Source organism: Protopterus annectens, chromosome 14.part0, assembly GCF_019279795.1.
Source record: "Protopterus annectens isolate FY-2018-M chromosome 14.part0, PAN1.0, whole genome shotgun sequence".
Taxonomy (NCBI): Eukaryota; Metazoa; Chordata; order Ceratodontiformes; family Protopteridae; genus Protopterus; species Protopterus annectens.
The window spans coordinates 820,576,381-820,603,652 of record NC_056748.1 but is presented as its reverse complement, the minus strand read 5'-3'; the positions used below and the strand labels follow the sequence as shown (position 1 = coordinate 820,603,652).

Here is a 27,272-nt window from a genome sequence, read left to right as displayed (position 1 = left end):
CCAATCTGCAACAAACACTACACTAATTACAAAGTCCAACACGGAAAAACCCTAACACCTAAAACACAACAAACATTGTAATCACACTAGGTGGGAAAAGCCTGCTAATAATATCCACGCAACTTACCCTAACACCTGCGCTACGTACTACAAGGAAAACCTAAACCACACTAGAAAGGCAAAAGAAATAACAGTAGAGAAGAAGAACAGGCTACATGACATTTAAAAATATGCAATAAAGGATACTCTCCAGCGGAGCAAACAACCAAGTGCTGTCCAGGAATGGCAGTAAATGAGATCTAAGGTATTCTTAGTTGAGTGAGAAATTATGGATAGAGGAGGTGGTACTTGGCAGGTTGAAGTCTTTGGAATACAGCTGGTTTTGGATCAGAGTTGGATCCAATAATCCACAGGCTGAATCCAGAAAGAAAAGATAACATCAGATCTAAAGCTATAGCTGCTGGGTCAGGAATGGGAAGAGTGTTTAAAAACTTAGATTCTGGAACTTTATACATCCTGTCTACCATTTTAGGAGCAGCTGGCCGACTATCAGGAAAAAGTGCAGGCTGTAACACACACACATCCTCCAAAGCCGACAAAACTGGAGGAATAGGTGAAGGTTCTGGAAATTCCTTCTGTAACAGCTCATAGTATTTTCTGAGGGAATGAGAAACCTTAGTGTTCTCCCTTTGAAAACACTAGCACATTTTGGAAATAGTCTGAGAGAAAGAGAAACCCCAACAAGAGAAAGAGAAAGAGAAACCCCACAGGGAGAATAAGAAACTGAGCTCTCCTTTGAGTCTGAATCAGAAATCTGATAATACTTTGTACGTGTCCATTCATCTTCCTGTCCAGATCCCTCTTTCTTTTACCAGAAACTAGTTTATAAGAAGGATTAATAGCCTGAATTAAACGCTCTTAGAGAGACCTGTTAAACTACTCCTGCCCAAGGAAATCTGAGATGTAGTAGATGTTTATTTTTTTATTCTTTTTTTACAGGAAAAATGGGGTCAACAATGTTATTAATGGCAGCGGCAGTTTCCCCAGGGATAGGAACAACATTCTGACAAAACAGGGAAACCTTCCCTGTTCCCTCTTCCAGGACTGACAAGAGTGGCATTCCCTTACCCACTGAGGGGACCCCAACATCTACAGAGGACATGGCTAACTACCAGTCCATAGTGACTGTAAGTGCTACACCAGCAGGTTCTAGGGCTAATGGCCACATATGAGTAATCCAACTGATCTTCCAAACAATTTTGCTCTGACAGAATATAAGATACCTGTCGAGGAAGGGTTGTGCTGAAAAGTCCTCAGGCTACCATTGGTAATCTGCACAGAGGGTAAGTCCTGGTTTCTCTTTTCTTTTCCATGTACCACATCTTATCAATAAACACTTGTAGAGGTCTTACAGACCACAAATGATGGACAAAGTTGAGAATGTTTATAAGAACAAGCATCTCTTTTTAAGTTTATGCATTTTGGTCTTTTATGTCCCAAAGAGCATTCACTTTCATTCTCAAAGACTGCTCCCCAAGCAAAGTCTTAAGTTGTATGTTGTGACTGTTTGTGCTGGAGCAGGAAGTGAGAATGGGAGACTTACATTCTAAGAAATGTGTCTCCATCACTAAAAATCTCCCGTTTCACAACCCCCAAAGCTAGAATCTGAAATGTCAGGGGATGTTGATGATGGGACCATAAAGATTTTAGATACTATTGGATTTTCCTCGTGAAGTCTTGCAAGAGGTATTATAAGCATCATAATAGCTATGAGACCCAGAATCCTGAAGAATTCCCTTACCGAGACAGTAGTCTGAGTGGAAAACCCCAGTTGTAGATCTAAACACAGATATATTTTTGTCATGTGGAAGGAAAGATCTTTGAACTGAGGTGTCCAGGAGACACTCTAGGAAAACAATCCCCTGAGAAGGAGCTGGGCAAGACTTCTGTATGTTTTCTTGGAATCCTAGCCCATGTAAGAGATCCCCTTGCCCAAGAGATTCCTGACACTTTGAAAAATACTCTATAAAAATAAGCAACTCAACTAAATAAGGGAAAAAGTGAATACCCTGCAGTCTACAGTAGGCTATCACAGGAGCTAGACACTTTGTGAATACCTTCAGACTAGTTGAGAGACCAAACAGTAATTGCAGAGAACTGACAATGTGATCCAGCTATAGAAAGCCTTAAAAAACATCTGGAATCTGGATCTATACGAAAGGGATAATAAGCATTTTTTTTAACTTAAGGTCACTAGAAAACTCAAATGAGGAATGAGGGGTAACAAGTTGTGAAGTGACAAGATTTTGAATTTGGACACTTTCACAAACAGGTTCAGAAAGGAAATGTCCAGAACTGGTCTTAAAGAATCATCTTTCTTTGGCACCAGAAACATATCTGAATAAAACCCTTCTAACTGATGAGAAGGGACATCTTCTCTCATCCCGAGTGAGCATATATGAAAAGATAGGATGGAAAAAAAAGACTCCGGATTGATGGAGGAGGAGGAATCCCCAGAAAAGCTGAGAGAGACTCCCAATGCCATTTGCAGCAGTGATGGATTGCACTCAGAACCCATCTGTCTGAAACTATTGCCAAAGAGAGAAATGGAAGTTCAGACTTTCTGGAAGGATTAAGGGACTGCAAGAGTGGGAAGGGACAGAATTCCTTCATATAATCAGTCAGACATATTAGGTTGCCATTTATTCTAAGGTGCTTCAGTTTTCATAGAATCCCTTAGTAAACTTGGAGAGGGAGGAATGAAAAATGTGACAGAGCCCTTGAATCAGCTTTCCTCTCTCATCACACTTTTTAATTACCTCTGCAGCAGAAGGTCTGAAATCAAGATTTCTATCCAGGGGAGAATTCAAAATGTCATTTTGACATCCTCTAGGAGATTTTGAGAATGCAGCCAGGCAAACCCCTCTTGACAGTTCCAGCTGCAGCAGGCCGGAGGTGGCATCAGCAGAACCATATGCATATTTCTATTAATGGGTAGTCCCTTGAGACACAGAAGCAACAGCATTGCACACAACTGATTTCTCTTCACAACAGGAAATATTCCAAAATAATCTTCATTTTCTCATAAGAGATAAGTGTAAACTTCAACACATGAGCTTGACAGTTGAAAATTCTAAAGACGTGTTAATTAAGAATACACTTTTTCCAGATCAGAAACCTCCCTATCCTTGTCAGAAGGCGAGGGCTTAGCATTAACCAAATGTTTAACAGCAGCTGGACACACTAAAGCAATAGCTGCTGGGTGTGGTATGGGATGAGTGTATGAAAATGCAAAAGGTTGAGGCAGTTTATACAGTCTACTGCTTTTTTGGGTGTGTCAGGCTGGCTGTGAAGGAAGTTGCACACTGTGACAAAAACATCCTCCAAAGCAGGCAGAGCAGCAGGAATAGGAGTTAGTTCTGGAAATTCTAGTTGTAAACTACAAGTCAAATACTTCCTTAAGGACTGAAAAAAATCAGCATTTTCCATTTAAACCATTGATTTACGCTGGAAATAGTTTAATCCTTCAAAAATACTGGACAAAGCCAGAATCTCCAATCAGAAGCCCGTGGAGACAAGAAAAACTGTCCCTACACAATTATTTTGAGGATCACACTTAGATCTTTTCAAAAAATGAAAAGTCCCTTTTTCTTTTATCTGAAAAACAGCCTACAGGAAGAGGTAAGAGCCTGCACTAAACTCTGAGCTACATCCAATAAATTACTCTTGTCCAAACTAACTGAGACAGAAGACATATGTTTAGGTTTTTTGTTTCTTCCTGACATGAATTTCTGAATAAACAGACACCCTTCTACAAGGATTTCTAGCTAGAAAAAGTGTCATCTTCTGCCCCTTCTACTAGGCCCGACTAGAGTGACTCTCCAGCAGCTGCAGAGGAAGTGCCTAACACTCAGTCCATGATGGCTGTAGGAACTACATCAGCAGAAGTCAGGAAAAAAAGATGAGTAGTTCATGGAATCAGTTTTGGCCAAAGTAGTGTCACCCATCTGTGACGAAGGCAATTTAGCAGCCTGTTGCTGTGGCAAAGGATATTTAGGATATTTAGGATCCAATTCCAAATCAGAGGCACTCCTGAAGAACCTGATCAAAGCTTAAGATTTGGTTAGAGAGGGGAATTTTGCAGGTTCCCTCTCAAAACTGGTACCACAAACTACACACCTTGAAGACTTGTCCTCAATGACAACTGGCTCCGAGGGAGTGGAGCCAAGGCCATAGAAACAGACAGAGCTAAAGAACCAGTTGGCTCTAATATTATGAGAAAGATAATTTTTACTTAAAGAACAATCCCTTCAAAATAAAACGCTCCCTTTTTCAGTCCTTGTTGCTCTGATTAGGAATCTGTGACAGAAAGAGAGGGATTTATTTTTCTTTTTCTATTTGAAGTCAATGAAGAAACAGGATTTAAAACATTAAAGGCAAAAAGTATTACTCTGGCAGAACCTGGCAAGATGTCTGTGTCCATTGTGAAAGAAACAGGAGACATTATGTTCTTAATTTTTAACTCCTTTTCTGTGGAATCTCCTAGAAAAAGACCAACAGATATCAGGGGTTTTACTCCAGGAAACAATCACCTCTGCCTGGCTATACGGTAAGACCTCATCTGCTTATTCCCTTGAGACTGACTAATGTGGTTCTCCTTTGCCTAGAAAGGACAACCATACAGTTTCAGAATAAGTGTCTACCTCTTGGTCCTTAGTAGCTTCATACCAGAGGGACAAAGAGGACATGATGAGTAGTCTGACAAAGCAGGTCTGGCCACAGTAGAGTCACCTATCAGAGGCTGAGGCAGCGAGGAAACCAGGCTAACAACTTAAGATTTCCAAACAGTTTTCTTCTTCTTGCGGACATGAGAGGGAAGAACTGAGGAGACCAATAACTGCACCATGGCTTAAACAAGAAAAGAGTCTGAAAGACAGGTAGTGGAGTTTGAGTGATAAGTAAATATTTTACACTCATTCCCCCAAAGCACTATATTCTGCCCAAATTAGAAGTTATGTACCTACCATAACGTTCCATGTTAGTTGTCTTCTCTCGCCTTCTTTCTTGCTGGATGGGTTCGGAGCCGATCCTCGGCTCCGACTCGGCACTTGCTTTAGCTTGAGAACTCCTTTTACCAGCTCGAGGCAACCCTATATCCCATGATGCAAGGCGGTACTACCTCAGATCTCGTTTGGTAGCTAACTTACCCTGCTAAGGACTAACCTAACATAATTAGGAAACCCAAGTTCATAATAAGAGTCCTCAAATGAAGGCTCAGGAGGAAACAACCTGATAGGAACTCTTCAAGATCTGTCCAGGCCAGGGGGAAGGAGGGAGGGACGCAAGAAAGAAGGCGAGAGAAGACAACTAACATGGAACGTTATGGTAGGTACATAACTTCTAAATGTTAAGTTGTCAATCTCGCCTTCATTCTTGCTGGATGGGACCGCGTCCCTAGCACCTGTATCCCGGGTGGCTCAATGGAACAGACTCTTGAGAACTGTGGAACCAAAACTGGCCCTGTCTCTGGAGGCCAAGTCTAACTTGTAATGAGAGACAAAGGTATGAGGAGTGGCCCAAGTAGCTGCTGCACAAATGGTATCAATGGGTAGTCTATCCTGAAAGGCTGCAGAAGTGGATAGACTCCTGGTTGAGTGTGCTTTCGGTTTAGAAGGTAGTTGCTTGCCTCTGAGAGAGTACACATAGGAAATGGTGGAAGACAACCACCTGGATAAGGTCACTTTAGAAACTGGAAGACCTATCCTGTTTTCTGCATAGGAGACAAATAATTGGTCCGATTTTCTGAATTGTTTCGTTCTATGCAAATAGTACCTGAGCTGACGATGGACATCCAAAAAATGAAGCTTTTGTTCAGCTCTGTCAGAATAGTTTGGGAAAAAGACTGGTAGATCTATGGATTGATTAATATTGGTTTGAGACACAACTTTGGGGAGAAAGGACGGGTTCGTTCTTAAGGATACCCTGTCCTTATGAAAAACCAAGTAAGGGGAACGGATGCAGAGAGCTTGAATCTCGGAAGTGACAGCCAGTAAGAATATAGTTTTCCAGGTCAATAATTTCAAAGAACATGAAGCAGACGGTTCGAAGGGAGGTAACATCAAGGATGCCAACATTAAATTTAGATCCCATTGCGCAGGAGGATGCTTTATCGGCTTTAGGAGAAAAACTCCTCTCAGAAAGGCCTTGCATAATCTATGAGACATAATGTTATTATCATGCAAGCCAACATGATACTTGGAAATAGCAGCCAGTTGAACTTTAACTGTAGATGAAGAAGATCCTGACTGAAAAACTTCAGCCAGGAAATCTAAAACAGAATGCACAGGAGCAGTAAAGGGATCAATATTCCTGGAATTTGCCCAAATAGAAAAACGTCGCCACTTGCTAGCATAAACAGTTCTGGTGGACGACTTTAAAGAAGACACTAAGATGTCTCTGACTGAATCAGAGATCATCGGAAGCCTGGCTAGGGAAGGAAGTGGAGCAACCAAGCAGTGAGGTTGAGAGAATGAATGGCCCAGTGCTGCTGACCCGACTGGTGGATCAAGAGATCCGGAACTGGGTCCAGATGCCAGGGCTGCACCAGGAGGTGACGATGCAGAGATGTAAACCAAATTTGTCGAGGCCAGTAAGGGGCAATGAGAATCAACTTGGCCCTCAAAACGGTGGCTTTCTGAATGACTTGTGGAATCAAGGGAAAGGGAGGAAAAGCGTACAGAAGTCCCCGGGGCCAATCCTGGGTTAGAGAGTCTCTCAGGGGTTGGCCTGGTAGGGGAAAGAGGGTGAAAAAATCGGGGCACTTGTTGTTTTGAGGTGTAGCAAAAAGATCGCAACAAGGTGTGCCCCACTTCAGAAAAATCTGATCCACTACAGATTGATTGAGAGACCACTCGTGAGGCATCAGAATGGATCTGCTCAGCCTGTCCGCCAAGAGGTTGGACCTGCCGGGGATGTGCATTGCTTTCAGAAACCGATGAGAGGAGATTGCCCATTGCCAAAGTCTGAGAGCTTCTCGACACAACGGATAGGACCTGGTCCCGCCCTGCTTGTTGATGTACCAGACCACGGACATGTTGTCCGTTTGTACTGCAATAGTCCCTGTGGGAAGAAAGTCGTTGAGGGCTTGCAACGTTAAAAGCACCGCTCTCATCTCCAGGACATTGATGTGCAGATGGTATTCTATGGGTTGCCACGTCCCATGGACCATCCTGCCCTGATAATGCCCCCCCCACCCGATCAGAGAGGCATCCGTAGTAACTGTGGCAACTGGAGGAGGGAGAACAAAGGGTCGGCCCTGATGAAAAAGAGGGGAAGATATCCACCAGTTCAGATGAGTTCTGCACGATTGTGTGACTAAGATTTCGTGCCTCATCGGAAGACTGTGGTACGACCACTGAGTGAATAACATCCACTGCAGAAGACGCATGTGGAAGCGAGCCAGTGGTAGAAGAACAATGGCCGCGGCCATAAGACCTAGAACCTTTAGTATCAATCTGGCTTTGACCTTGCTGCTCTGCAATAGAATCCGAACGAATTTTTGGATGTCCAGAATTCTTTGATCTGTTAGTCTGGCTAACATTTTGACGGTGTTTAATTCTGCGCCTATAAAGGTGATAGATTGGCAAGGCCGCAGAGAAGATTTTTCTAAATTTACTGAAATTCCCAAACTCCTGCAAAGCTGCAGAGTGTAGTCTCTGGTCTGAAGAAGCTGACACCTGGTGGTGGCAGAGAGGAGCCAGTCGTCCAAATAAGGAAACACCTGGAATCCTTGACGTCTCAGATGAGCTGTGACCACTGCCATGCATTTGGTAAACACTCTGGGGGCTGAAGTGAGGCCAAGGGGCAGGGCTCTGAATTGGTAATGACTGGTCCCTAGCCGAAAGCGAAGAAACCTTCTGGAGCGCCTGTGAATCTTTATGTGATAGTACGCGTCCTGAAGGTCTATAGAGCACATCCAGTTGTCCTTGCCCAGAAAGGGCAGAATGGACTGAAGCGTGACCATCCGGAATCTTACCTTCTTGACAAATCTGTTTAGATTGCTCAGGTCTAATATTGGTCTCCAATCTCCCGTCCTTTTGGGGACCAAAAAGAATCTCGAGTAGACGCCGGACCCTACTTGGTCTGCCGGAACAGTCTGGATGGCTCTTTTTCCTAGGAGCTTTGAAACCTCCTGTTCTGCCAAATCCCTTTGACCGGGTGAGATGTCTGGAAGGGATTGTTGAGGTATGGGATACCTTTCGAAGGGGATTTTGTAACCCTCGGATATGATCGAATGTACCCACATATCTTGTGAGAGGGAATGCCAGGCTACTGGGTACAGCAAAATCCTTCCCCCGACTGCCTCCAAGGGTGGACAGTCGGGCAACACCTCAGGGGTGCTGAAAGGGCTTCTCAGGAAGAGACTCCCTGTTGCCCTGGTTCTGAGGACCCCCCCTGCCTCTAGGGCGGCATCTATTATTGTTACCCCCTCTGCCTCTGGGGGTAAACTGACCACGTGTGTCCGGTGTAGCTCCTTGGGCTTTGCGGAACCACATCTTCCCTCCCTTCTGACCCTTGGGATATGGTCTGGAAGGGGTGGAAAAATGGACTCCAACGGCAGAAAGAGTTTTACCGTCCTGCTCACACCTGGTCAAGGTATCCTTCACCTGAGGTCCGAACAAAGCCGAACCATCAAAGGGGGTATTGGTGAAGGACGCCTTAAAGGGGTCCGCAAAATTACAAAGCCGCATCCAGGCTTGACGTCTAAGAGCCACTCCTGTGCCTGCGGCCCTACTCGCTCCATCGGCCGCATAGGATATGAGCCGCATGGAGGAGTTGGATAAGGAATTCAGGATTGCTAGCTGTGAGGCAATCTTTTCTTGAGCCCCAGCAGCAGAAGGATCCTGGACCACTTCACCTAGTTCCTTGAGAATATCTCCTTGAAGCCTGGTGAAGTGACAAAGGTAGTTCAGCGAACGCATAGCAAAGGTCGCTGAAGAAAACATCCGCTTTCCATACCTGTCCATGGTCCTAGAATCCTTGTTAGGAGGATGGACAGGTGCTGAAGGATCCGCAAGTTCCTTCTTAGTGGCCGCCGCCACCACCATAGCATCCACAGAGATGCCCTTGGAAAGAAACTGTTTGTCCGTAGGGGCCGTAATAAACTTGGATGGTCTCCTGGGGACAGGTTCCACAGAATCTGGAGCTGCCCACGCCTTTCGAGCCACTACCTGCATAAGTGGGTCGAGAGGCGGAGACACCCAGGAGGTGGAGGGTCGGGATCCAAAAGCCTCCAGGTATACCGACTCATCCTCGGAGGGATCAATGGATGGCCAATTCCCCTCTGTTTGAGGAGCTCAAGGATGTCTGAAAAGGAGACATCCTCAGAGGGGATCGTGGGAACCCTCCGACTCATCTAAGTCGGTATCAGATGTAGTAGACTCAGGGAGTCTGTGTGTTTCCTCTTACACGTCCTCTTCCGAGGGGTTCACCTGCAGGATCAGGAGAAACTTGGAAGAGGAGGAAATTCCCAATGGGGAAACCTGGGGCGATGGATCCCTGGGCCTGAGAGCAAGAGGCTGGCAAGAGGTGTCTACAGGCACCAAGAGGGAGGAGCTAGAGGGATGGACCGTTGACCTGGCTCAGGAGCCAGGACACTCCTCATCACCTCAAAGGCTCCCTCCCGGGAGACCGGAATATCCCGTTCAAGACACAGGAATTCCGGCTCCACTGAGAGGGAAGGCTCCGAGGCGATGTCGGTGCCGAGCTTACCAAAGCGAAGCCCGAGAGGGAGAGCGGGGTCGGACAAGGGTCCGATGCCACTAGCCCCCTCGGAACCGACCAGGGAAACTCGACGACCGGATCCCTCCAAGGAAGGTCTCAAGGAGGAGATCGAAGACGACGGAGCCGAAGGATGTATCGGCTCCGGCGCCGAAACAGTCGCTGTCCCGAGAAGCTCCGGCCCGAACTCTGGTGGGGAGTCGGAGGAGGAAGTTCAAGGGGTGAAGCAATAGCCGAAGTTTGCTGAGACGGGCTATGGAGCATTTGGGCCAGTGCCTGCGACTTTAACAGCCTGCTTACCACCCTCTCTAAGTCGTGGTCAGACAGCCTGGAAGATCTCGAAGATCGGCTCCGATGGCTCCGCTCCGACAAAAGAGGAGACCCCGGAGCCGAGTGGATACTCTCCAACGAAGGGGACCGAGATCTCTTTCGGGACAAAGTCATCGGAGCCGAAGTCCCCTGAATTCCAGATGGAGCCGAAGGTTTCTCGGCTCCGATGCTGGATAAGGTGTCGGCTCCAGCCGGAGCCGACAAGGCCACAGTAGATCGGGTGTCGGAACCAATCGGTGCCGAACCCACTACTTTCGAAGCAGAAAGATCGGCTCCAGCCGGAGCCGGAGCCACCGGAGGAGGCTTAGATACTGTAGCCTGAACCTTCGGAGGCTTAGAAGGTTTACTGGACCCTGTTTTAGAGGGAGAACCTTCTGGCTTAAGTAAGCCACAGAGGATCAATTTATTCCTCCTTTCCTGCAGGACTCTCTGGCTAAAAGAGTGACACAAAGCACAGGAGTCCTGCAGGTGCAAAGGCCCCAGGCAGTAAACACAAGAAGTGTGACCGTCTGTCAGAGACATTTTCTGACAGCACGAGTCACACTTCTTGAAGCCTGAGACCTTGCCTTCCTTAGACATAGTCCTAGAGGAAGAAAGTCACACACACCCCAACAATCACACAATTAATCCCCCAACACACAGACACACAGGTAGGGATTAAGCAATGGGGTGTAGGCCTAACTTAAAACTCTTTTACAAATATAAAAAGAATTTAAAACTTTTTAACTATAAGGGAAATAAGGTGGGCTGTAGAAACACTACACACTATAAAAAGGGGAATAAGGGAGAAATAAATCCCTGACTAAGCTTTCTTTGACAAATTCAACTTACCTCAGCTGGCAAAGGAGACCTCTTTCGCTAAGCGGCAAACGAGATCTGGGGTAGTTCCGCCTTGCATCATGGGATATAGGGTTGCCTCGAGCTGGTAAAAGGAGTTCTCAAGCTAAAGCAAGTGCCGAGTCGGAGCCGAGGATCGGCTCCGAACCCATCCAGCAAGAATGAAGGCGAGATTGACAACTTAACATTAAGTATTGCAGTTAAACATGTAGGGGAAAAAAAATACAGCAAATATATTTTTTTTAAGTTTTTTCACATATACGTCCCCCATGCAAAAAATTCTTTTACATGACATGATTACGCCATAAAATTTGCATTTTCTTGCATAATCTAAAAATATCACAGGAAAAGGCATTTTTTTCCTCAGAAAAATGTAGTGAAAGGTTTTCCTCAAAAGGTACTTATCTGCCCATCCCTGAAGGATCGCTTGCCATCCATCAGTTCCACAACTCCAGCAAAGGAAGATACTTTGGTGACAAGAAAGCTCTGAAGCTCTTTTTTTAAACACCTTTATTATCACTTAAGACAAGACAAACATGCATTAATATAAACCTATGTTAACATGTTTCCAGTTACATACATTATACATCACGTTTTTTTTATAAATATCATCAGTCCAACATTACATAAAATGCCTAATTCCAGTCTTCCCTTAAACCTCACTCCTTCTTCTGAACATTATTCTCTATGTATTGTTCCTACAATTTCCATTTATTTCTATGCAATTTTCTCCTCTTTTTCTATAGATCCCACATCCAGTTCTTTTTTTCTCTGTTACAATAGTCAGTACTTTAAATACAGATGGTTTAATCTTTGATTTCCATTTTCTAGTAATTGTTTGGCAGCAGAATTAAACTTAACAAGGCCTTACTATGTCTAGGCAGTTTGGATCCTGTATCCTAGCTCAGAAGAATCATTTACTTAGTTACACCATTTGCTCACCCAATATTTCCGACAGAGTACCCTATACATAATTTTTAAAATCTGCCAATTTATTACACTCCTAAAATATATGTTCCCAGTTACCACTTTCTTCCCCATCACACCTCCAACATTTGACATCTAAGTGAGGAAAAATTATGTGAAGTCTCCTTGAGGTAATAAAAATTCTTATGCAAACACTTCCAAGCAAAAATCTTAAACTTTCTGGATTTTGTTCTATACATGGCAGCCTTACATATGCCTTCCCACTGTTCCCTTGTAAACTGCTTGTCCAATCTCTTTTCCCAATCTTTTATAACCCCCTCCAATTAATTATAATTATTGCACAATATCTTATATGCCCTATTAATTATCCTCTTTTACTAAAATCTCTATAACAGCAGGTCTTTCACTTAGGATTCCCCTAACCCTTTCTCTTTGCCTATACTTTGATATCAATCCCTGGTAGGGAAGGCAGTCTCTAGCCTGCAGTCCAAATGACTTTTTGACCTCATCCCATTCTATTACATTTTCCTCTTTAGTTATTTCCTCCCAATACCTTGGTTCCTTTGCCAGTGTTCTCCAGTAAATTCCAACCCCTCTTGCCTTTTCTCTGTAACCCTTCTTAAAGTCATCCTACCTCTCAACCTCTTAGAGCAAGTGATCTGGACAAAGCCACAAATAATGGGGGAACAAAGGCCCAAAAATAGGGACACTTTTTAAATATTGCGTTTTACAAACTTAGAAAGTTGATAGAACAAATGGTATTGCATAAGCATGAATGTTCTGAAGGGCATGAAATCTGAAACTGAATTGTCTGCCTTTATTTTTGGACTTCGGTCCTTGATGATTTGCCAGTGACTTTCCAGAAAACCACAACTTTATGAGAAATAGATGAAAAATATAAGGCAAAAATATGGACAGTTGGGAGGTATGACAGTCATCCCTCTTGACAAAATATCTCCTTTTATCCATTCTCTTATTGGCTTAGTTCTTAAAATACTTTCTGCTACTTTATGAATATAATATTCTGTATGGTTATTATTCTCCTTAAGGATCTGCATCCAAAATTCCACTCTCTTGTTTCTTGAATTTTCCCCCTGCTTCATCATCATCCCTTTCCACTTTAAATTATAGCCTTCTGCTTGTGTTATGTATGTAAGCCTTAAATGTGTAGCTTTAAAAATGTCTCTTCAAATCAGGTAATCCTAAACCATCTTGTACTGTTTGAAGGATCAACTTGTACCACTTAACTCTTGCCATATTCCCCTTCCAGATAAATTCCTTCAGCTCTACATTATTGTCCACAACCTCTCCCCAGATTGATATACACCTCACCTGTACATAAAACTAAAGGGACTAAAAACATTTTCAATGCTTATGTCTTACTATCCATAACCATAAACAAGAGCTTCCAGTTTCTGTATTATCTTTTTTTTAGTTTGTTTCCATATATCCTTTAGCTGCCATAATTTTTTTTAAATCCGTACTCATAATATTTCATCTGATCTTGCCACCATAAATATGGGTATTGCTGAACCAATTTGTGTGTGGGTACGCAATTTACAGCTCCAACCTTTGTTTTATCTTCATTAATTTTATACCCCAAAAAACAGAAAACTGTCTCAATATGTTTCACAACACTGAGATGTCCTTTTCTGGATTTATCAGGAACACAATAATATCATCTGCAAATACAGCAAACTTCTCTCAATTGCCATACCAATTATTTCCTTGAATTTCTAAGTCCATTTTTCTTTGCCAATGGCATTAAAAATAAAGCAACTTTCTTTTGGCATTTCCCAGTTAGGGGTCGCCACGCAGAACTCCGGTCCGCTAATGCCTAACAAATGGAAAAGAGGACACCCCTGCCTGGTTCTTCTGTTCAGACACAACTTATCAGAGAGGAACGCTCCCTTTTTAATTCCTCCTTCTGATCCTTCATATATCCACCTAATTAACCTTACTATTGAATCAGTGAATGCAAATGCTTCCATTGCCCATCTCATAAAACCACAGGTTACTCTGCTGAATATTTTCTCTGCATAAAGACCCACCAATAACAGCAGCAGTACTTTCTTACATTCTGCTTCCCTCTGGATTACCACTGTTCTTTTCATGTGAAATGTCTGCCTCCCCTCCAGAAAACCAAAATGATCCAGATCTATTAACTTGGCAACACCTTCTTCATTCATTTAGCTAGTATAAACATAAACACTTTATAAGCATGGTTTAAAACGCCAAAGCTTCTGATGCGCTAACCATTGCTTTTATGCAGCTCTCCTATAGTCCCACACGAGTTAGGATGGAAGGTGCGCTGAAGCTTTGAAAGCTGGCCATCGGTCACATCCTTGGCAAGATACAATCCATACAGTTTAGGCTACTGTAACAGTGATCTAATGTTGAACATCAAATATTCTACAAAGATGCATGTTTTAGTACCCCACAGCATTTTTTCTGATACTTGCTTAACTCTGTAATTATTGGTTTCATCTTGAAGCTGTTAAGAAGAAATTACTAGATTTCTAGCTCTTCAGTATTGTGTGTATCATGCAATCATTTCTTCTGTCTTTTGCTACAGATCTGCCCCTTGCCTGCTTCTTTTTATGTACTGTTTTCTTTGTCTTGTCCTCTAGTTCCTCTGTCCTTGTCTCGCACCTTTGCTGTCAGCAGAGCTGAATCATTAGCAGGTTCCCCAGGTAAAGCTGCATGTTTCCAAAATAATTAGTATCAGTTTTCAAACCATGTCATGTCTTTATTTTCCTATTTTATTTTGACTTTTTGAAAACAAAAGTTGTGTGTATCATGTTAATGTACTTCTGAGTGTTGTGCCTTATAAAGATTTATTTTTTCATATTTTATAATGGAATTCTGTTCACTGTCGGACCACCTTAAATTAGTCTATTTTGTAAATAACAGGCAATTAGTTGCAAACAGTATTTATACATTCTGTATTTGGTAACTGCATTGCCTATAGGCTTTTCATTTATGTTCATTATGCACTTTTTAATAAACTCAAACCAGCACACCCATTTCATCAAACAGAGGACCTATCACACTGTTTTAACTTGTGTCAAGGCTAGATAAGCTTGGAATTGGTTTTATAAGGGTAAAGTGTGCAGGTGTCTCAGCATATGAGGATGGGTAGGGCCTGTCCCAACACAGAAAAATAAGCCAGTGGTGATGTGTTAAAATTACAGAGTTCACCAGTCTGTTTCTCTGTAAAGCAATTTGCAACAATGAGCCATACTTGTACATAAGACCATCCATGCAGAATGACTGACCAAATACTGAACCAGAAATAACTGATTTTTCTTAGAAATACACATATACACAAAACAAGAAGTTATGTATTCACCACAACGTTCGATGTATGTAGTCCATCTCGCCTCACATTCTTACCCGTGAGTTCGGAGCCGAATGTCGGCTCCGACTCGGCCATACTTTAGCTCAAAGTCTTTCAATTGGCTGGGCTAAGATGGTATCCTATGCTGCACTGCTCTCTATCCCCAGATCTAGTTTGCTGCGAGCACCAGCACTCACTCTCCATGCATAACAACACCTAAGGAAGGAAGAACAAACCAAGAATGAAGGGAACTCTGAAACCAGGCCTAACCTCTAGCTCCTCCAGGATGGGGGAAGGTGGGGGGGGTAAGTAAGAATGTGAGGTGAGATGGACTACATACATCGAACGTTATGGTGAGTACATAACTTCTTGATGTTATATAGTCCAATCTCTCCTACATTCTTACCCGTTGGACAGCGTCCCCAGCACCTAAATCCTGGGAGGCTCAGTGGAAAATACTCCTGAGCACTGTGGAACCAAAGGAAGACCTGCCTCTAGATACCACATCTAACTTGTAATGAGTAACAAAGGTGTGAGGAGATGCCCAAGTAGCCGCAGCACAAATTTCATCCATAGACAATCTGGCCTGAAAAGCTGTAGACATAGATACAGACCTGGTAGAGTGAGCCTTCACTCGGAATGGTAAATCTCTTCCCCCTGAAGTATAAATGAAAGAAATACAACTGGAAATCCACCTAGACAACTTGACTTTGGAAACAGGAGACCCAATTCTGTTTTCCGAAAATGAAACAAGCAACTGATCAGATTTTCTGAGGTCCTTCGTTCTGTGCAAATAAAATCGTAATTGTCTGTGCACATCCAACTGATGAAATTTGAATTCTGCCTTGTTCGAGAACTGAGGAAAAAACACTGGTAATTCAATGGATTGGTTAAGGCTACTAACTGACGCTACTTTGGGAAGAAAGGAAGGATTTGGTCTGAGAGAAACCCTGTCCTTATGAAAAATCAAATAAGGCGGTTTAATATATAAAGCTTAAAGCTCCGAAACACGTCTGGCTGATATGATGGCTACCAAAAAGACAGTCTTCCAAGTTAAGAATTTTAAATCACAAGTGGCTGCAGGCTCAAAGGGGGATGAAGTAAGACCCTGTAGAACAAAGTTTAAGTCCCAAGGCATAACAGGTTCAGAGACAGGAGGACGAAGCAACAAAGTGCCTTTCAGGAAAGCCTTACAGAGTCTATGTGCTATTAGACTAGGTTCGTCTGCGACGTGAAAGGTAGAAATCGCCGCCAACTGGACTTTAATGGTTGCGGCAGCTGATCCCTGGTTGAAAAGCATGGAAAGGAACTCCAATACTGATGAGATTGGAGCTGTGTAAGGGTCAATCAGTTTGGCATGTGCCCAGAAGGAAAATCTCTTCCATTTGCTGTAATAAATCTTCCTGGTCGAAAGGTTATGAGAGGAAGATAGAATATGAACCACATCCGGCGAAAAATGGTGAAGCCTAACTAATGACGGAAGTGGAGTAGCCACGCTGCCAACTGGAGGATCCAAAGAGAGGGATGGAGCTGCCCTGACATGTGAGTCAGTAAGTCCGGTTGTGGGTCCAGAATCCAAGGAGCGTCCATGAGATAGGGATGGAGAAAGGGGAACCAAATTTGATGAGGCCAGTGTTGAGCAATCAGAATCATTTTGCTTCCCAAGGATTGGGCTTTCTGAATAACCTTTGACAGCAAAGGAACCGGAGGGAAGGAATATAGTAGACCGGAGGGCCAATCGTGGACTAGAGCATCCCTGGGTGACTCCCCCTGAGGGGGGATAAGGGTGAAGTAGCTGCTGCATTTGGCATTGAGGGGGCTGGCAAAAAGGTTGCAGCAAGGCTGACCCCACCCCCACCTGCGGAAAATCTGCTCCGCAACTTGACAGTTCAGGGACCACTCTTGAGGCATCAGAATAGCTCTGCTTAGCCTGGCTGCGATCACAATGGACTTCCCCAGAATGTGCATTGCTACCAGAAAACGTTGGGAAGACACTGCCCACTGCCACCACCGATATATTGTCTGAGTGGATTGCAATAGTCCCAAGAGGAAGGAAGCTCTGAAGTGCTTGCAATGCTAGTAGCACTGCTCTCATCTCCAGGACATTGATATGCAGATGCATCTCGTGCTCTTGCCATGTGCTTTGGACTGTCCTGCCTAGATAATGCCCCCCCACCCCATCTGGGAGGCATCTGTGATCACTGTGGCAACCAGAGGCGAAGGAATGAGGGGTTTTCCCACATTCAGGTTGTCGGTGTGAAGCCACCAACTGAGATCCTGTCTGCACCTGTCTGTGAGAAGAATAGGGTGAGAAAGTGGAAGACGTTGAAGAGATCACTGGGCGAAGAGTAACCACTGAAGGAGCCTCATATGTAACCTTGCCAGGGGGACTAACATAATCGTAGCAGCCATCGTCCCCAACAATTGGAGAACCAATCTTGCCTTCACTCTCCTCAGAAGGAGCAAGGCGTAAATCTGTTGTTGTAAGATTCTAATTCTTTCCTGTGGTAGAAACGCCCGCATGAGCACTGTGCCTAATTCAGCGCCTATAAAGGTGACACGCTGCGAGGGCAACAAGGCAGATTTTTCACAGTTCAAGGTGATGCCCAACTGTTGACATAGGTTGATAGTGGCGTCTCTGGTCTGAAGTAGCAGATGCCTGGTGGTGGCAGTAAGGAGCCAGTCATCCAGGTATGGAAACACTTGGAATCCCTGACATCTCAAGTGAGCAGTCACCACTGCCATGCATTTGGTAAACACCATGGGGGCTGTGGTGAAACCAAAGGGCAGGGCTCGAAACTGAAAGTGACTGGCTCCCAGCCAGAAGCGTAGGTGACTTCTGGATGACCTGTCCATCTTTTTGTGGTAGTAAACATCCTTGAGGTCGATGGAGCACATACACACTTCTTTTCCCAACAACGACAGAATAGATTGCAACGTGACCATTCGGAACTTGGACTTTTGCACATGGGTGTTCAATCGGCTGAAATCCAAAATGGGTCTCAGGTCCCCTGTCCTTTTCGGCACCAAAGGAGTAAGTCCCTAATCCGATCTGGTCTGAGGGGACATGTTGGATGGCTCCTTTTTCTAGCAGCTTTGAAACCTCTGAAGCTGCGGAATCCCTTTGACTGGGTGGAACATCCAGGATTTTCTTGATTGGAGGGGGGAGTTGACGAGAAGGGAATGATATATCCTCCGGAAATTATTCATAGAACCCATTGGTCCTGGGTGATACTTTGCCAGGCCTCCGGGTGTAGTGAGATACAACCCCCGACTGCTTCAGGAAATGCACAGTTGGGCCTCCCATCAAGAGCGGCGGTAGGGAGAACCACAAAAGGAATTGTGATCTCCCGAGTTATGAGGAGCTCCTCTGCCCCTAGGGCGGCGTCTACCTGAATAACCACCCCCTCCCCTGCCTCTGGAGGGGGACCTCACCTGAACTTGCTGCCCTACTTGCTCCCTTGGCTGCGTGAGAGATCAGGCTCATGGAGAAGTTTGCAATAGAATTGAGGGTAGACATCTGAGCGTTGACTTTCTGAGTCACCACCTCAGAAATGTTACCCATTAGAGTATCTCCAAGCTCCTCTAGGAGATCTCTCTGGAGCCGTGTAAAGTGTGATAAGTAATTCAGTGACTGCAAAGTAAAGGCCGCTGAAGAAAACATACGCTTCCCGTAAAGGTCCATAGTCCTGGACTCCTTTTAGGGGGATGGACAGTGGAAGAAGTCTCAGCCAATTCCTTCTTGGTGGCCGCTGCCACCACCATGGCATCCGCAGGGACTCCCTTGGACAGAAATTCCTTATCAAAAGGGGCAGACAAAAATTTACAGGGTTTCCTGGGGACTGGTTCCACAGAGTTAGGGGTTCCCCACACCCTTCGACAAACCAGATCTAGAAGGGGTGGAGATATCCAGGAGGCGGAGGGCTGAGCACCAAAGGCCTTCAGGAACACCGACTCCTCTTCGGAGGGGGCTTTGAATGGCCAGTCACCACTTTGCTTTAAAATCTCTAGGATGTCAGAGAAAGAAAAATCCTCAGAGGATGACTTAGGGGACCCATCCGATTCCTCGAGGTCGGTGTCTGACATGAGAGACTCATCGTAGGAATCTATGTGCTTCCTCTTGCACGTTCTCTTTCTGGGTGGCTCCTCAGGCAAAAACTCTGAGGGGCCCTCAGAAATATGGGGACCACTCCTGGGGGTACCCAGAGACCTTGGGGCTCCGCTGTCAAGAGATAGAGGGCGATCAGAGACCTGCACCAGTGCTGTAGGGGACAGAGTGTCCGAACCGTATGATGCCGCTGATGACCTGGCCAGAGTGCTCCGCATGGCCTCGAAAGCTGGTCCTCCCGGGTCCGAAGATCGACCAGCCATGGAAGACCTCGGATCAGAAGGGACCAGGTCCGAAGCTGAGACAGGAGACAGGCTTCCCTGCACCGAAGCACCAAGAGGGAGACTAGGAGCCGAGAGGTGTCCTGAAGCCTCCCCCTCGGGTCCAACCAAGGAATTCCGAGTCCTGAACCCCGTGGATGGTGCCAAAGGGGTCGGAGCTGACGTCGGAACCGATAAGCCAGGTGGGGCTGTCGGAAGCGACCTAGGGACATCAAATGGAGCCAAGCACTCAGGCTCCAAAAGCTGAGATGCTCTCGGAGGAGGAAGTATCGATGTAGGTAGAGGGACCGGCTCCGGAGCCAACTGGGTCAGAGCCGAAAACAATTTAGCCAGTACTGGTGACTGAAGAAGTCTCTGCACCACTCTACCAATGTCCACATCCGATAAAGTCCTGGAGTATTTAAAGGATAGGGATGGAGATCAAGACCTCCTCTCTGAAGGAGACCTGCGAGGAGGAGATACCGGCCTAATGCTAGGTGACCGGCTCCGAATAGGCTCCAAGAAAATAGGAGCCGAAGCAGGTTCCATAGAAACTGACACTTCCTGCGGCCCTGAGGACAATGGAGCCGAGGATGTCATCGAAGATTTAGCTGTTTTCTCCGGTGGCTCAGAGGATACTGATGGAGTCGGGGGTCGCTTTTTAGCCTTAGAATATTTAGCTTTTGATGGAGAAGACTTAAAGCTGAAAGCACTCTCCAAACCCTCCTCGAAGGAGGGTTTCAAAAGTCCCTTCAAAATCAATTTGTTCTTCCTGTCCTGAAGAACACACGGGCTAAAAGCATGACAAAAACTGCATGATTCCTGGAGGTGAATCGCTCCCAGACAGTACACACAAACAGAGTGTCCATCAGTGATAGACATCTTATAACTGCATTTCATGCACTTCTTAAAGCCCGAGGGATTATGCTCCTTAGTATCTTTAGACATAGTCACTACAAAACTGAGTCACTAACCCAACAACCAGACCAACGGTCAATCAGCCACAAGCGCGGGAACAGAACAAACAGACAGTACACCACAATGACCTCTAACTTAAATGGTTCTAGAACACAAGGACAAGAGGGAGGACTAGTTCCTCTAATTTAAACGGTCTTAGGCCAAGGTAAGTTAAGTTAGCACACAAGGTAAGCGAGGGGGACAGACTAGGTCCTCTAACTGAAATGGAAACAGCTAGTGGGATACCACAAGAACACGCTAAAATGAGAAAACAACTTTTCCACAAATACAGTTCAAAGATACACACACAAATAGCTTTTTTTTTTTTTGCAAAATCTTCTCTGCTATAAAGAAGAAAAGAGTACTTAGACACAACCAAGAGTGAGACCACGTCCGAGCTACTACACAAGCGGCAAACGAGATCTGGGGATAGGGAACAGTGCAGCATGGGATACTGTCTTAGCCCAGCCAATTGAAAGACTTAGAACTAAAGTATGACCGAGTCGGAGCCGAACCCACGGGTAAGAATGTAGGCGAGATTGGACTACATAACATCTTTTGTTTTGGACTATAACTGTGCCTGTTTCCCTTCTCTTACAACAAGTATTCTGTGGTATCCACTGACATTGTCATGAGGGTTGTTTTACTTGCTGAACTATGAGACTTTGGCAGTAGCTGCTATAAAAAAACTGTGAAAATCTGATATTGAAAATTCACATTTTTGTATTTAGTTCCAGTTTCAACCACACCAATAGTTTATTTGAGCAATGACGAAGAACAGGCAAACTCCCTTAAGTCATTTCTTTTGTGGAAATGGATTTCAGTCAGCTTTTTTCAGCTCATTGAGAGTTGGTGGCTCACAACTCAGAGCCATGATACATTCTAAAGTCACCCCTCTCTCTTCTTTTGCAGATTCACTATCAGTATTGTTGTGACTCCCTCAAGCCCCATAACTGAATCTGTTTTAAATGGCTATTGTGTCCCTCATATCAGGGCTGACAGGTGCTGACTGAGGTTTCTTTTTTGTAGATCAACTCTTGGCTAGGCTTGTGAGGGCCCCAGGGCCATTAGCCTAGTAACCTCCTATGATCCTGTGTACCAGTCATATAAACTACTGTATCAGAGTACAGTTTTGTTATTTGTAAATGTGTGTGTTTACATACTTCAGATATGAAAAAACAAAGCAGTACTAATACTGCAAATGATTTTTACCCCGTAAGTTCTTAACTTGGTTTGTTGGATTATTTTTTCATATTAAGTAAAGTATTTTCCAAAGATTTATTTTGTCTTTAAGTATACTACAGTGGTGTCAGGATCAGATGGAACTTCACCAGCAGTAACACAGAATGGCACTTCATTATTCACCTCTTCCTCTTGCTGTTACCTGTCCACCTGCCTACTACTGCCAAAATACACTGAAACTAAAAACATGAATACTAGTATTCACTACTTACTATCCTGCCTACACAAATGCTCAGGAACACTGATTTACTGCATGTGGAATGGTACACAGAAAAGCACTCGATAGCAGGCTCTTGTATTGCCTACAGCTTTTACTATTAGTTATTACCTATTACACTAACTGCTGTAAAAGTTCAGTACACTGCTGTACAACATGATTACTTATTAGTTGTCAGCATTATGAATGACTGGTATGTGCCAGGACTACTGACTAGCTGTCTCCATCATATCAGACCCTATATCTTCTGCATCACAATCAAGTGGAAGTTGCAGTTTTACAACTTGTTTCATCTCAGGACAGAAGAGGGTGCTAGCACCACTTAGCACATTAGTTTTATGGCAAACCAAAATGGTACATCACAAAGTTATCAGCAACAGTCTGTAGTTTTTCTTGAACCACTTTTTGCCATAGCCCCATTAATGAAGATAAGGAAATGTAATCAATGATTTAAACAGATTTGCAATACAAAATACAAACGTTATTTATATGTAGTGTGATACTCATTAACATATTATACATTTCCCTAGAGTAGAGTCAATTATCCAAACTAATTGGGACCTAGGGTAGTTTGGATAATCAAACTGTTCGGATAATCAAACATATAAATGAACCGGATAAAGAAACATCAAAAATCTTGTTTTTTGCAGCACTCAGGAATACATTTTTCAACAATTCAATGATTCCAGTGGACGATAAACAATATTTTTCACACATGAGGTAGCTACAAGCGCAAAAAACATGCTCAAGTGAATATGTATAATGTTTTCATATTCGGACTTTATGATTTTTCCTACCTGAAAGCTATGGAAGGCCGGTTCTGATAAGTGACTGCTCAGATAATTGACGTTCAGATAATTGACTCTCTACTGTATTTATAAAAATATTTAATTTAAAATTGTTTATTCAAACCCAGCAGGTAATCTACCTTTTTCCACAGGGCGCATAGATTTAAATGGTGTGACTTTTTTCACAATGGGAAAAGCTGAACCTGTTTGAGCTGTGCGACTCCCCACTACTGGCCTAGTAATCAAGGAGTCTCAGTCCTTGCCACTAGCACCAGTGGGGGACATACATTGAGAGGATGACAGGTACAAGCACAGTATTTCCAGATGCATCTCTCTGCATCAAGTGTAATTTCCCTTAAGAGCAAACAGAGACCACAGTCAGTCCGGGGCTGGTTTCTCTCTCTTTCTCCAGATCCCCAATAAGACTCCCCACTAGCACAGCTATAGAGTGGTGATGTCAGCTGAATGGCCAAGCCAGGACCTCCAACACTCTCTCTGTCCAACCAGTGCTTTGTGTCCCTGCCCAAGTAGCTGACACACACACTCTTGGAGATTTGTTTTACACACACACACACACACACACACACACACACACACACACACACACACACACACACGCACACACGCACACACCTGGGAAAAGCTGGCACAGGTTTACTAGCTATGCCCCCTTCTGCCCAGACTATAAGGTAGTTATTACTGCCACCAGCCACCTCTTATCAGCTACTTTAAGGTCCTTAAAAAAGAGTGTGCAATCTTATTGTGTAATGTTACTATCAATACAAATGGTAGTTTGACCAAGAGCAAGGCTATTAGGAATGGCCTACACAGTGTCACCAAATAAATATGCAAGTACTCTCAGAACATAAATATGTCTCTTCACAAATCAACCACAATGAAAGGCTTAAATATATTTAATAATAAATAATAAAAGAACATGAGAATACTTAGTATATACTTAAAGTTGCATCAGAGTTCAAAATCACAGGAAATATTTAAAACAACCTTGCAGGACAGTCTCAAATAAATAAAGAAAAACATCTAAGCTAAGCTTTCTATATTCCTGACTGTATCTAAGAGAATTACTGTACCCTAATAACTTACGTCAGAGCAAGCAAGGCAGATGTGGTGAGTGGATCTTGGAGTTGTCAGGTCAAAGACAAATACAGCATACTATCTCTCTCAGAGACTTCCCAAATTAATATCCAAAATATTACTGCTGGGATAGCTTGCAGACTGACATTTTTTGTCACCAGACTCTATCCCAGGTAAAAAAAAACAACCATTGATGCAGCTGGTAGCATTTAGCATCTGCCTGTGAAAATACACAAGGGCTTTTCCCTCAGATCTAAGCAGATCCTGGAAGTCATAAAACAATTACTTTCTTACACATTTCAAAACTTATTTCACAGTAGAGAAATCTCCCTAGTACAGACATTGTGTCTGTTACTGCACTGAAACTGAAAGATAACATCTTTTTATGGCCCAGCCATAAAGTAATTTAATTTCAATTATTTTTCTGAAGTTTTACAAATGAACCTCCTGTGTTCATTTCCCCTGTTAAAATATATACATTTAAACAATTACAATAGTGTATATACATTTCTGTTTTTTTTTTCCAGCAGGGTACACTGTGGATACATCTTTAAGCTCAGTACTTTACAAACCCTTTTCAACACACGTCTGTACAAACCTAGTTTGATATACACATAATATACAGTTCTAATAATGTTGTAACACAAGCATGTTACATGAAGAATGTTGACATTCACAAATGACATATAACCATCTACAAAATTCCAGACAGCTGTACTGGCAGTATCTCTCTTTGTCAAACGTCTATATAAATCATGTTGATATTCACAAATGACATATAATTATTTACAAAATTCCAGATAGCTGGGCTGGCAATATCTCTTTTCATGACAAGCTGCATATACTGGCAGTACTAATTTGAGATCATGGAACTTTTTGGGAAAGAAACTTTCCACTTATCATCAAAGATGACCCATCTTTTTTGAAAATCATCCTTTTTTATTTTGCCTGTTTTGTTTTAGCTTTATTTTGTGATGTTTCCTACTGCAGTTATAGTAGGTTTGATTATTTATATTGAATCCCCATTCTCCACTAACAGAAAAATATCTTTTACAGCAGAAGGTTTAAACTTTCACCCTGTCTTGTTCTACATCCTTAGCTACCTTAAATTATAAAGAATGCAACTAGCCAGATGTACTTTAGGTTTATGGAATACATTACACCTTATATGATTTCAGTGGGTCTCACAGTTTCAGATTATTATGTTTAAATGGATGCTCAGTATCCATACATGAAAATGGCTACATATACTAAATGTTACACACAGTTTTATTTATTCATGCAAACAAATCTTTTACATCTGTCAACTGCTCATGGTATCTTGAACCATTTCCTAAAATATGACCTGCTTTCTAGAAGAATGCATATTACTCCCTAAGCTATTCTTTCTTGCTGAGAGGAGTGAGAGGCTTGAGAGAGAAGTTGCTGAGATGTAAGTAGTATTATAAGGACTCACTAGGCATAGCAAGGCAGAGTGTGAGTGGGTAATTCGAACACTTTTGGAAATGCAGCTAAAGATTGAATTTATTTAACACAAACTCTGTAAAATTTATTTGGCAAGGAAAATTTAAAACAACTTTTTATTTCTGATTCTGTACAGAGAAAATTTGCTCCAAAAGCTGCTGAGAAGTGTTCCTTTCCAGAAGGCTGCTAGGTTCCTTTACACAAGGCAATTTGGAGGGGAATAGGTGGGAGGGATGGTTCCAGTGTATGGAAAGAGACAAATTAAATCTAGCGTTTGGTTAAGTATATATTTTTTGTATTTAAGTTGAGCCTGTCCACACACTGAAACAGATAGAGTCCCCAACAAGCTATGGGTAGAACCTTTGAGACTGGAAGCCCAAAATAAGGTTGTAGACCCAGATAAAATATACACACACATAATGTTTAGAAATAACATGTAAAGCAGACCATGTAGCAGCTGCACAAATTTCAAGCAAAGGCAGGTTTCTGAGGAAAGCCGCAGAGGTAGCTTGAGCCATGACAGTGCATGCTATTGGTTTGGAAGGTAGAGATTTGTTGCTAGACAAATACCAAAAGGATTTGCAGTCAGATGGCCATTTAGATAACAATAGTTTAGCCACTTTCTAACCTTTTTTCAGTTTGGAAAATGAGAAATAACTGGTGGAATTTTCTGAATTCTTTTGTTCTTTTTAGGAAGAATGTGAGCTGCCTGTGGAAATCCAAGCAGTTCAGACTATAGTCATTTTTGTTGGAATAATTTGAAAAAAACAACACTGGCAGGTTGACAGATTGATTTAGATTAGAATGTATTGTAAATATGGGCATAAAGGATGGTTTGGTCAGAAGAAATATCCTGTCTTTATGGGATACAGTGTTTTAAAATTTGGATGACAGGTCTTGTGACTCTTAAGATTCATCTAGCAAAAGTAACAGATACCAGAAAAATGGTTTTCCAGGACAGAAATTAAATTTCCGCTAAATTGACATGTTCAAATGGTGATAACAGTTAAGTTGCTACAACAAAAAATTTAAATCCCATGGAGGGGAAGGACAGGTTAACTGTAACCAGGAACAGAAAACTCCATTTAGGAATGCTCTACAGAACTTGCGCGAGGCTGATGAGAATGATACAAAACCTTGATGTCTGAAAGAATTTGCAGCTATTTTAACTTTTATGGAGGTGTAACTGGACTCTGTATGAAAACATGCTGACAAAATGTCAGTATAATGGATCAGTGTGTTGTTTGTTTGTCCATCTAGTGAATTTAAGTGATTTGCTTCTGTAAGTTTTCATAACTGAAGGTTTCTGGATAGCAGTAATTAATTGTATAACATGGGGTACAAGTATACGGTCCCTGGACATCACTGAAAGTGGAAAAAAAAAACCAACTAGATAACATAGGCACTGGATGTCAGAGTGAGGCTGACTGTATGGGTGCAACAGCAGCTGAAGGTACTGTAGAAGAAAAAGAGGTTTTCTTTACAGACACGACTAAAGCAGGGGAAAGCAAATCTGGCATGGCCAGAATGGTGTTATGAGAATGACCTTGGCTTTGCACATCCTGGCCTTCTACAGAAATCTCAGAATGAGTGGCACTGGGGGAAAGGCATAAAGGAGCTGGGGAAGGGGCAAGCTGGGGTGAATGTATCTCTTGGCAGATATCATTCTTGGGGGATGATGGAGAAACTACAGTTGAGTAAAATCTTACCATAACATTAGATGTCTTTCTCTTCACTGTTGCAGTATTCTTCTCCTTAGAGATCTCTTGCCAAAGACAACCTAACGTCCGGCCAGTATACCAAAGCCTTCAGATCCTATATACACTGTACGTGACACTTATGCTCCCCGCAAAGGACATAGGATATGCAGGTGATATATGGACTCAGTTACCCAGAACTGTCCTAGTAGAGAACAGCCTCCATACGA

At 43.2% G+C, this 27,272-nt stretch overlaps 1 protein-coding gene across 1 annotated transcript in view; it reads left to right on the top strand.

Annotated features, from left to right (window-relative positions):
* Window positions 1-27,272, top strand: part of LOC122789270 (metal transporter CNNM2-like) — a 783,502-nt gene that overhangs the window by 568,666 nt on the left and 187,564 nt on the right. Inside the window, exon 5 of the mRNA XM_044056573.1 lies at window positions 14,505-14,567. Coding sequence (XP_043912508.1) covers window positions 14,505-14,567 — 63 coding nt within the window. The remainder of the gene's footprint in view (window positions 1-14,504; window positions 14,568-27,272) is intronic.